The sequence below is a fragment of the Tigriopus californicus genome, chromosome 12, assembly GCF_007210705.1.
Source record: "Tigriopus californicus strain San Diego chromosome 12, Tcal_SD_v2.1, whole genome shotgun sequence".
NCBI lineage: Eukaryota > Metazoa > Arthropoda > Copepoda > Harpacticoida > Harpacticidae > Tigriopus > Tigriopus californicus.
Window position 1 is genome coordinate 4,483,064 of NC_081451.1, and position 11,813 is coordinate 4,494,876.

General features: G+C 44.1%; 1 protein-coding gene across 1 annotated transcript in view; it reads left to right on the forward strand.

Annotated features, from left to right (window-relative positions):
- Positions 1-494: 494 nt before the first annotated feature.
- The window catches only part of LOC131891408 (uncharacterized), a 36,994-nt gene continuing 25,675 nt past the window's right edge, over positions 495-11,813 (forward strand). The window contains exons 1-2 of the mRNA XM_059240961.1: positions 495-671; positions 1,556-1,795. Of these exons, the coding sequence (XP_059096944.1) occupies positions 605-671; positions 1,556-1,795 (307 nt within the window). The 5' untranslated portion in view covers positions 495-604. The remainder of the gene's footprint in view (positions 672-1,555; positions 1,796-11,813) is intronic.

Below are 11,813 nucleotides of genomic sequence, written 5' to 3' on the forward strand. Positions count from 1 at the left end.
CAAATCTTTTGACTTCTGGATTTAAGTTGATAAGTTGAGTGCCGTTATCAGGGTGTGAAACTGATTAAAAACCACCTTTGGCTGCTTGGTCGAAAATGTGTGCAGAGAGTGACAGTAATCCTTCAAGGTTCATTTTTGCCTCTGAACAAGGTGGCTTGGATGGGAAATCATTAAAAAACATTTTTGACCACGTGACAAAATAGAGGTAAAAAAGTGTCAGAAACTCCTTCGAAGTGGATTTTGCCATCTCTGATCGTGATTGTGGTGTGAATTAGGTGGTGGCCCGACCTCACAAAAGTACCATAACAATTTGTTCGCCCTTGAGGTCCAGGTTTGACGAGAGTCCCTATTGACCAATGTTCCAAAAACAATGGTCTTGGCCTGCTTTTTGATTTGTGTTTTTCTTTTTCAAAATTGCAACACACGTTGAGTTGAATGCTTGAAAAGATAATGCTGAAACATATCTAAATTCATTTTTGTATCAATCGTTCCTGTGTACTTTCGGCGAATTGGAGACCAGTTTGTCTTTTCTTATGAAAATAAGGACTTGGAAACACGAGATGAAGCTTTGAATTTCTGCTTACAAGCAAAAGGACATCAGCTAATGAATCTACAGAACACCAAAGGAGACAATTTAAATGCCCTGGGGAGCTTGTTGAAGGACAACAGAGGTATAACAGAAAAGGCGTTTCGATCAGATTTCCCGCTTGATTACAAAATAATTCAGTTCTCTTGACTTAAAGGTGACAAATGTGATTGAATTGTTTATTTTATATTTTAAGACCAGCACAGTTACTTTTTGAGACGTTTTAAACGTTCTGGAAATGCATATGCTTTATTTCCTTCCATAACATTCGCTTTTTTAGTAAACTGGAAAAGCAAAAGTAAATATTTGAAATGTATCTTAAACGTGTGAAATTACACGTATTTAGGCTGAGATCACGCTTTTGCATAACTAGAGATCTTTCGTCATCAGTGGCTAATTGACGACAACTTTATATTGACACAGGGTGTAACGGGATATTCTAGTTGTGCGTACATTGCCATTTTCAAAGTTAAAGTTTTGGATATTCAAGTTGATTATTTTGTCAAAAAATGTACCCTTCATAAGCCATTTTGATTACAGATTGAATGTCTATGACAGTTAAAACCTTTTTTTGTACCCTGGGCCGAAGGTAAAACTCCTCGTCACAACCACAGATATCAAGGCAATGTCCACTAATTTCTTGTAGAATGCAAGCTTGACTGGTATCTGAATCATGAAAAGTAACCTGGCCTCACGAAGGTTTGCACGTGGGATCTTTGTTTGTTTGATGTTGCATGTTTTAGATATCGAAAAGGTATCGTTGAAATTTAAAAACGTCGATGATTTCATATAACTTTAGCTCTCCCAGAGATCAGGTAAAAAGCAAAAATACAAAATCCCTAAATCTTAAATGTGTTTCTGAATGCTCTCGAACTAAAAACCAATGCATAATCCTCCCAGGGACAAATTTTGCTGATCATTTTGAAAAGCGTTTTCGCATGATAGTATCTCCTATGGTATCATTTTTAGTGAATGAAGCCGTTGTTGGACTGCAAAATAGGAACCAATCGGATTGCTATAATAGCGATTGTGATGGAGTCTTAATCTGGGACGATGGAACGTCATTTATTTATGATCCTCTCAGCATCGAAGTTGAGGCAGACTCGAATGATCTGTGCTTCTTCTTGAAAGAAGGCGATAATCGTCTCAGGTCAATGGAATGCAATAAACTCAAGGATGGAGCATTTATTTGCGAACTTGTTTGTTCAGGTAATTGTTAAGAGTGCGGAGTAAGCCCTAAAGGTCATAAACAGCGGTTTTGAATCTTAATTTTCGTTGCACGTTTTAGTTTTTGGTTTTGCTTTGACATGACGTAATCAATTTTTATTACGAAATGATTTGTCATCATAGTTTGAAAGGTGTGCTTTTGAACCATAATAGGTCGAAAAATGCCTGAAGTATTCAGTGCGAGGGTGAAGATAACAGCCTCCCTAATCCTAAGTTCCATGCTTCCCTAAAACACTAATGGAGCTTCAAACTGGCCGGACTTGAATCAATTAGAATCGGCTTTTAGTCCGGATTTGTCATAAATTCATTGGATGCCTTAAGCAAACGCACCAAGTCCGTCATGAAATAACCATGTAAGGAGCAAGTCCCTAAAAGATTATTGGATTATTAGAATCCCTGTTGGGGTATGAATTGATTATGGGAGCAATTATATAAGTAACATGGATGAGATTAGTCCGATATTAAAGCTAAACGAAACAAAATAAATTCCTTGCCAAAGAGCAGATAAAGCCAAACCTACTTGTTACAGAGCTTTCATGGTTCGATTTTCCCGCCCAAACTTAGTTCCGGACGCCGTTGATAGGCAGCGCACCAAACCGGAAAGAGGTGATGTTTGAAATCTACGACGCAAGAACAGATAATTCCCCCGACTGTGTTTACGTTTGTGTGGCATCTTTGACCTTTATGATCGATAGTTGAACGAAAATATGAGTGAATCATTAAGGATTTGTGTTGCTTGATTTCGGTCGCTACAGTACTAGTAAACACGAAGGCGAATTGCTGTTGGAGCGAGGGCGTCGTACCTCGATTGATCGTTTAAGGACCTTGAAGAATTCGTTTAAATGTGAATAATTGGATCCGGTCGGCTCCGAGCGATCCCCTGGCCTGTGTTGGTTAGATTGTGGTCACGATGGCCACGAACTACGGTCTGACAAGAGATGGCTCCAATCACGGGAGCCACACCCACCCCCTCGACGATGGCGAGAGAGAGTTGCTTTTTGCAAGAGATCGATGAGTTGGGCAGCCAACGAAGTGGTGGATCGGGTGGATCGGGTGGATCCTCGATGGGATCTTCTCAGCGAAAGGCTAATGCCGAAATCGAGCTGGCCAAGCGACAGGCCGAGGCCTTGGTCGAAATGGAATTGCAAGAGCTCGAAAGAAATGAGACCCAAAGGCAAATCGAGTTCAAAGCTCGCCGAGATGATCTAATACGAAAAAAGGAGTTCAGCGGGCGGACCGCCGAAATTCAAGCCTTGAACAAGGTAGTGACGGGCGGGGCGTTCCCAAGCCCCCCACGTAACGATTTCTATGTTGGGGATCGAGGCTACTTTGTGACTCCGCCCCCACCGCAGTTTGAAACTCCCACTCAAGATCAGCCGTTTCTTCCCCCCGAAGTCCCTTCCGTGATTCTGAAGGGCAGCCCTCCTCGATCGTCAGTTGGAAACACCAAAGATAGAGACGAAAATAGTTTAGTGAGCTTGCTAAGCAAGCAAATGGAAATGATGAATAGACAAGTGGCCTACTCGTCGTCCATCAAACCCTTCAATGGAGACCCTTATTCGCTCAAGTGCTTTATCAAACAAGTTGAGGACATGGTGGAACGAAATGTTCTAGATCCCAACTCTCGACTAAATCGGCTCCTAGAAATAGTAGAGGGCGAGCCCCGAGAACTAATTGAAGGTTGCGTGTTTTTGAGCGATCAAGATTGCTACGCCCGGGCCAAGCAACAGCTCCAAGAACATTATGGAGATGAACATCGAATCGCTAACAAATGTTTGGAAGACCTGCGCCAGTGGCCCCCAATCAAAGACCAGAATGTTGACGAACTGAGAAGGTTTCATCGAGCCCTCGTCAGATATTCCTTAATTGTGGTTGAATCAGTGTTGAATTCTACAAGATTTATTGCAGATTTGATTCAAAAATTGCCTTACGGAAGTCGATGTGCGTGGAGAATGATAGTCCACCAGACCAGAAGCGATGAAAATCAAGAAGCAACTTTTCAACAATTCGTTGCTTTCATCAAAGGTTTGTGGATTCGAGCAGATGATCCACTGTACGGCGAGGAGGCACTAAAGTCAACCTCAAAAGTTCGTGTTGCCGAACCTGAATACGTTGCCAGGAAGTCGCCCAACTTCAGGAAAATTAGCGCCTTTGCCATCTCAGGTTCTCAAAGCAATCGTTCTGGCCCGTGCCTCGAATGTAACGAAGATCATGATGTTGAAAGATGTAAGACCTATCTTCATAAATCAATTGACGATAGGCAAGAGTTGATTATGAAAACGGGTGCATGCTTGGGTTGTCTTAAATTGGGGTACATATCAAAGATGTGTCGCGAACGACGTGTTTGCGAAACTTGTAATGAAAAACACCCAACCACCCTCCACATTGAAAAGAAGACTGGAGCGTCAAGTCCTGGCAACAAATACGAGAAAGTTATGACAACGTACGCCGTTGGCTTAGTCGATACATGGTGGCAATGAGTGTAGCTAGAATACGTGTTTATCATCAATCAGATACTGGGAAGTTCGACGAGGGGCTTGCCTTGTTGGACCCCCTCAGCTCGGGAACGTTTGCCTCTGATTTTCTCAAAGAGCATCTTGAAATTGATGGTCCAAAAACCAAGATATCAATTCAGACGATTAATTGCGAAGCTCAATCGACTACAACCATTCTTTCTGGGCTTCTCGTTCAGAAACTGGATCAATCCCAAGAAGTTAGACTGAAGTCCGTTTATACGAAGGATCAGATTCCCTTGCGATCAAATGAGGTTGTCACTACCGAATTGGCCAGGCTGTGGCCTGCTTTTGAGCCGATTGTAGAAGATATTAAGCTTATGGACACAAGTCTCCCAGTTATCTTACTCATTGGCGCCGACACTCCGGAGGCATTATGCCCTCTGAACGTTATTGTGGCGGACGAGTCGAACCCTGCTGCTCCTTACGCTGTGCGAACCAAGCTAGGATGGAGTATTTTGGAACCCATGGGAGCCACGGAGATGAGGCCATTCATGTCCTGCAACCGAATTATCGCGAATCCCTCTAGAATTGTTGGTCAAGAAAGAATCAAAGATTTAGGTGTTGCCGAAATGTTGTCAAATTTGACCGATTCTGATTTCAAAATGCCTAAGCCTCCTGCCTCATTTGACTTTATGGGTGTTCAAGATACCATCTCGGTTGAAGATTTAGAATTCATTCGAATAGTGGAAAACGGAACTACATTCCATGACGGAGCCTACGTTGTACCTTTGCCAATTAAAACTCGGCCCCTAATCTTGCCCGAGAGTCGCAACATGGCCATGACCAGGACAAAAAGTGTTATGAAGCAAATTGGACGAAGTGATGCGAACAAGAAGGATTATTTCGAGTTCATGGGTAAGCTCATTGATCGTGGTTATGCTCGTCAGGTGGAGAGGAACAAGCTGTCTGGCACAGAGATGAAAAAATGCCACTACATTCCCCACCATGGCGTTTATCACCCTCGTAAGGGCAAACTCTGAGTTGTCCACAATTGCGCTAACAAAGTGATGAACTGGTCTATAAACGACGAACTTCTTTCGGGCCCGCACCTAGCTAACCAGTTGGTGGGTGTGCTTCTGCCATTTAGAAAGGAGCCAATTGCATTTACTGCCGACATCGAACAAATGTTCCTCCAAGTAAGGGTTCCTGAGGAAAAGATGAACTATTTGAGGTTCATTTGGTTTCAAGATAATGACGAGACGAAGGAATTAGCAGACTTTGAAATGACCCGTCATCTTTTTGGAGGTCGAAGCTCACCTGGGTGTTCTAATTATGCCCTAAAGCGCACGGCTATCGACAATGCAACGCATTTTAGCAATGATTCTGTAAAAACGTTGTTGAGGAACTTTTATGTTGACGATTGTCTCAAGAGTGCACCAACTGTGGAGAGAGCCATCAAAATATCGAAGGAAGTGACGGAACTTTGTGCAAGAGGTGGCTTTCGACTGACTAATTTTTTGTCAAATTCAAGAGCTTTCCTGGAATCCCTACCCGAAAATATTCGAGATCCTTCCCTGAAGAGCTTCCTTCCCCTTAGACGACACAAAACTTCCATCTGAACGGGCCCTGGGAGTGATCTGGCACACTCACATTGACAGCTTTGGTTTTTAGGTGGATGTGAAGGAGCCTCTGACAACCCTGCGAGCCATGTTGTCAGTCATCTCAAGTATATACGATCCTTTGGGAGCCACGGCCCCTTTTGTGCTGGGGGGAAGGGTCATTCTGAAAGGAGCGCATTCCTTGGGACTTGGATGGGACGAGCATGTACCTTTGGACGTTAAGACGAAGTGGTTACTGTGGTAGAGCGACCTCAAAGCCCTTTCTGAAATCGCGATTCCCAGATCTTTCAAGTCCTTGCAATTTGGGGCAAGTGAATGCGCAGAATTGCACACCTATGCTGACGGCTCTTCTTACGGATACGGTGCAGTCTCGTATTTGTGGTTGGTGAACATGGAGGGTCAAGTGCAAATCAGTTTTGTTTGTGGGAAATCAAGAGTAGCTCCCAAACACGCAACGACTATTCCACGCATGGAATTAGTTGCAGCAGTCTTGGCTGTCACGTTAGCGGGGCAAGTGATGATGGAAATGGACATGCCTGGTCTGAAACGCTTCTTTTGGTCCGACAGTAACGTTGTACTCGGCTATATATCAAATAGAGAACGAAGATTTCACCTGTTTGTGGCCAACTGAATTGAAAAAATCCGATTGGGTAGTGTTGTGGAATCTTGGAGCCATGTTGATACAAAATTAAACCCAGTGGACGATGCATCCCGAGGCCTAAGCTGCTCGGGAATAACGAGCCAACATCGATGGTTCCAAGGCCCACCATTTTTGCGAGAGGCTAATTGCTTTTGGCGACAGCCAATCAAAGAAGAATTTCGAGTGAACGAGGAAGATCCCGAGCTGAAGAGGGAAAAAACAGTACGTGTGACTCTTGTGAAGAGCGATGACTTCATTGGAATGGTGTTGGAGCATCGCTCAAGTTGGTCCAAGATTAGAAGAATTTTCGCAATTTGGATTCGATTTGTGCACTTTCTCAAGACCAAGAAGGGTGCCCTTTCGGAAAACATTGGGAACGTTGATGCTTTGCGTACGGCTGAATTGGCCGTGATAAAAAGGGAGCGAGGAATATTTTTTGCAAGAGAACTTAAAGTTGTCTTGAATAGCGAACCTGTCCGAATGAAAGCTCGTCAAAAGATACTGGCCAAAAAAGAAAGCCCTCTCTCCAGATTGTCCCCGTTCTTAGACCAGAATGACATTTTAAGGGTGCGAGGAAGGCTCAATCGATTGATCAATGAAGAGGTTAACCCTATTATCTTACCCACACACGCCAAGGTCACCGAGCTCATCGTAAAACACTATCATCATGAAGTTGCCCATTCTGGAAGGGAAATGACTTTGAACGCGATCAGACTAGCTGGGTATTGGATCCCAAAAGGAAATTCGGTTGTCCGAAAATTCATATCCCAATGCTTTCGATGTCGCTTTTTGAGAGAGAAACAGGAGCAACCCGTCATGGCGGACTTGCCATTGGACAGATTAAGAAGCGCTCCTCCATTTTCTTACGTGGGAGTGGATTTTTTTGGCCCATTTACGATCCGCAATAAAAGCAAGGAAGAGAAAAGATATGGCGTAATGTTCTCTTGTTTGAACTCGAGAGCGATTCATCTAGAGGTTGCATGCTCTTTGGACACGTCATCCTACATTTCGGCGATAAGACGAATGATCTCCAGAAGAGGGCCCATACAACTCATTCGATCGGACAATGGGCTCAACTTTGTGGGGGCGAATCGAGAGCGTAAGGAAGCCCTGCAGGAGATGAATCAGGACGCCGTCGCTGTATTCTTGCAAGAAAGAGGACAGAATATCAAGATTGGAAAAGAAACCCACCCTCTGCATCAAACTTCGGGGGAGTTTGGGAACGCCAAATACGGTCCGTGCGCTCTATTCTGTCTTCCCTCATGAAAGAGCACGGCCATGTGTTGAATGACGAGATGTTTGTAACTCTGTTGTGTGAAGTGGAAAATATTGTCAATTCGAGGCCCCTAACGACGGAGTGACTAAGCGATCCAATGAGCCCAATTCCCCTGAATCCGGCGATGCTACTCACGCAAAAAACACGCGTGATTCTTCCTCCTCCGGGGAATTTTGAGAAAAATGATTTATACTGTAGAAGACAATGGCGAAGAACTCAGTACAATTCTGGGTTCGTTTTCGACGAAAATACCTGGAATCACTCCAACCAAGGTCGAAATGGACCAAGAACCAAGACAATTTGGGCGTAGGAGACGTGGTTTTACTGAAGGAAGAGAAGCTTCCAAGGAATTTGTGGAACCTAGCCAAAATCATTGAAGTTTACCCTGATAAGGAAGGAGTGGTTAGGAGCGCTCGCATCCGGACGGGAAATCGAGATGCTCGGAATCTAAAGGACTTCAATACTCCAACATATCATCGCCCGGTTAACAAGTTCGCGCTTCTGCCAAGAAAGACCAACTTGGAAGGGCCGGCGCCTCCAAATCTAGAGCATAACATCTGATGCCGGAATGGTGTCCAACCAGGACTGGTTTGGAGGGAGCCAGATGTTACAGAGCTTTCATGGTTCGATTTTCCCGCCCAAACTTAGTTCAGGACGCCGTTGATAGGCAGCGCACCAAACCGGAAAGAGGTGATGTTTGAAATCTACGACGCAAGAACAGATAATTCCCCCGACTGTGTTTACGTTTGTGTGGCATCTTTGACCTTTATGATCGATAGTTGAACGAAAATATGAGTGAATCATTAAGGATTTGTGTTGCTTGATTTCGGTCGCTACAGTACTTTCTTTAGAATGAAGAGGAATGGACTTTCAATAACAATTCGACATGCATGTTTTCGTCGAAGTATAAAAATGAAATAAGAAACCTATATCTCCTCTAAAAAAGGCAAAATATCTTGAGCTCATGTATTTATTGACAGGGTCGTCTCAAAGGACGACTGTCAAAAGCTGGGTAGGTGATTGAGAGCAAGTCAAAACTTTAAATTTCATATAATAATCAGAATTTACGCATGACTTTAATTTCATCTCCTCCAGGATTTTTACAGAATTTTTGACTTAAGTAAATGGCTTAGGAGAAGCACAATTTTCGTCCCCATCTCTAGAAGTCCGTGACTTTGCGAAAATTGCTGAAAATATGCTCGGACACATGAGGGTAACTCTGGAAATTGCGAAATTAAGGAGGAAGATTTCGTATTCCCCAGTGGGCACTTTTACAAAACATTTAAAGTATTTTGTCCCTTGGTTAATTTCAAGTGCTATATGCTTTGCTTGCCAATTTACCATTGGATCTCGCACCGCCAATCAGGTAGAACCGTCTCTAAGCGCTACACACTAACACACTAAAATTCAGGAAATATGAGGCTGCGTCGTTTAATTGTTATTTTACGTTCATGAGGAAATCTGGTAACAGAAAAAACTCTAGAACTGTGTCCTCGTTCCTTTCCCGCGCCCCTGTCGTAGCCGACTTCACATGGCACAGTCAGCAGGATTTCGTTAAGCGCCACCACCACGCCACCGCCCGGCTCTGCAACTCCCACCTCGCGCCGCCGCCGTCATCCCCGTTCTTGACGCCGGTGATCACCGTGACTTTCATGACCTATACTACCCGTTGCCATGTCCCACTCTATCACCGCTTCAAAAAACGGCATCATGACCCTGCTCCGGCTCCTACAGCTGGCGAACACGCCACAAGGCGACACTCAGGCGCTACGAGGGAAATACTTGGAGTTGAATGACGCTCACCTCACATTCGAACTCAAGTGCGTCGACGTTCTCAGTGACGACCCCTGCAAGAAGTCCAATCCGTCTGAGGCGGCTCTTGCCAAATACGATAAACTTTAAACTTTAAAGATGGACATTGACTTCAAGAAGGTTGATTCCGAGATTAAGGTCATTGGCGTTACCATCTTTAGCCGCGCCACTTCGCCAGGTTCTGCTCCCCCCACCCCGAGCCCTAGTGGGGGAGTTCAAACCGTTTACCCTGGCAGCCATTTCTTACCCTCTTGGAATGCAATATTGTGCGAAGAGGTTCAAGGTGTGCAAACAGGCCTCAAAGTTCGACGCCACCAAAGACGATGTTCAGATGAGTGTCCTCCGTTCATGCCTGGCTGGCGACTGACCTCTCCGCCATCTCTTACAGGGTGTTTTATCTTTTTCTTAGAGTTTGTAGAAGAGAAAAATGATTTAGGATTGGACCTGACCTCTTAAACCACTCTACTCTCCTTTTTCAACTGGTCATTCTCAATGGAGGCCTTAATCCTCCCTCGAATCAAATCCAACTTTCTTTGAAGGCTAGCCACTACCACTGGATTCAAAATTGCTCTGGCGCCTTTTTCCTAGTTTGCAATCCTTTTTTAACAATTGCTTGCTAAGCCTCGGAATGTTAGATTATGTTCCACATTTTTTGGAACACATTCAGGGATTGCCAGTGTGGAACAAACTTTCTCAAGAACTAAAATCAGTTCGTTTAAGGCTACACCTATAGACGATTCTTGTTTCAGTATTGAAACCAATTCCATTTCCTCTTGCCTAGAGCTCTCTAGTGTAAAGCCCTGCTCCAACCTTTCAAATCAAGGGCCTATGTTGATCTTTGAACTTGAACTTAGCCAGACAGACATTTGGCCGGTCTTAGGGCGGCTTTACACGAGGATGGACAACCAGGATTGAATCTGGTTTGAGGATGGAAGTCGAACTAGTGTTGAGGAGAATCCAGACTCGAGTTCAAATCCTTTCTAAGAGACTCCAGTCCGAATTTCTGAAAAAAAATCTCATTCTTTGGTTTAAAGTGCCTTCGATGGAGCTTTGTGTAACCGGAATGATTTATTCTGCAATATCATATAACATGTTGACACTAATTGAGCAGGAGCTCTGAGCTCATAATCAAGCGAGCAGGAGCTACACAGCGCCCCCCCCCCCGGAAATAACCGGAAGAAAATAAAGAAGAAAAGCAAACAAAAGAAACGGAAGACCAGGCAACCAACCAGCCTGAAAAGGAACAGCATTTTTGACAATTCTTCCAGAGCGTGTAGATATTTTGTGGGAAGTTGCACCGTCCCTTCCGTAAGCCGGCTTTAACCGATCAATACTAACAGTTGTACGTTTGTTTTTGACGAGAATGGTGAAAGTTTTGTCATTTCTCTCGATGACCTTGAACGGGCCCACATAGGGTTGAGTAAGCGAGGACCGAATCTTGTCCATTTTCAACCAAACGTGCGAGCATGAATTGAGATTAGGTGGAATAAATGTGGGTTTTAGCCATGAAAGGCTGTGGGAGAGGGCACAAAACTGCAGTGGACTCAAACACGTCCTGGAAAGCTTTGGCTGGGGAATCACTTGCAGCACTGGTATCACATATTACACCCGGCACTCTCAAACTGGTACCATACACCAGCTGGGCTGGTGACAACCTCGAGTCTTCTTTAGGTGCCGTCCGAATACCTAGAAGCACCCACATCAACTCATCGAGATACAGGAACAGTCAATGGAATAGAAGAAAAAAAGGTTCTAGAGCCTAATTTTGTACTGAAATTGCAAAGCTAAACTGATAAAATGGAACAAGCAAACCAACTACACCTACAACTATATGAAAAAAAACGAACAAAGCAGTTCAAAAATATTCTTTAAAACAAAAATACATGAAATAGCCTAAAAGTGTGATAAAGACATTGAAAGGAGTCAGCTGACGCCTCGAATGGCGGACGTGCGTTTTTTACTCCTCCAACAAGAATCTTGTTTTTAATGGTTTTAAGTCGATAGAATAGTACTAACTGTGATACCAGTGAGCGGGGCTACGCCCACGAACAGTGGCCCCCCATGAATCTGTGATATGCCCCGTTCAATGCACCTCCCCTTCCAATCCTTCCTCTGCCCATATTCCCCGGCTCACGTCTTTTTCAAGACGTGAGCTTCTAGCCCTCGAACCCTCTTCCTCTTCCCAATCATCCCTTCC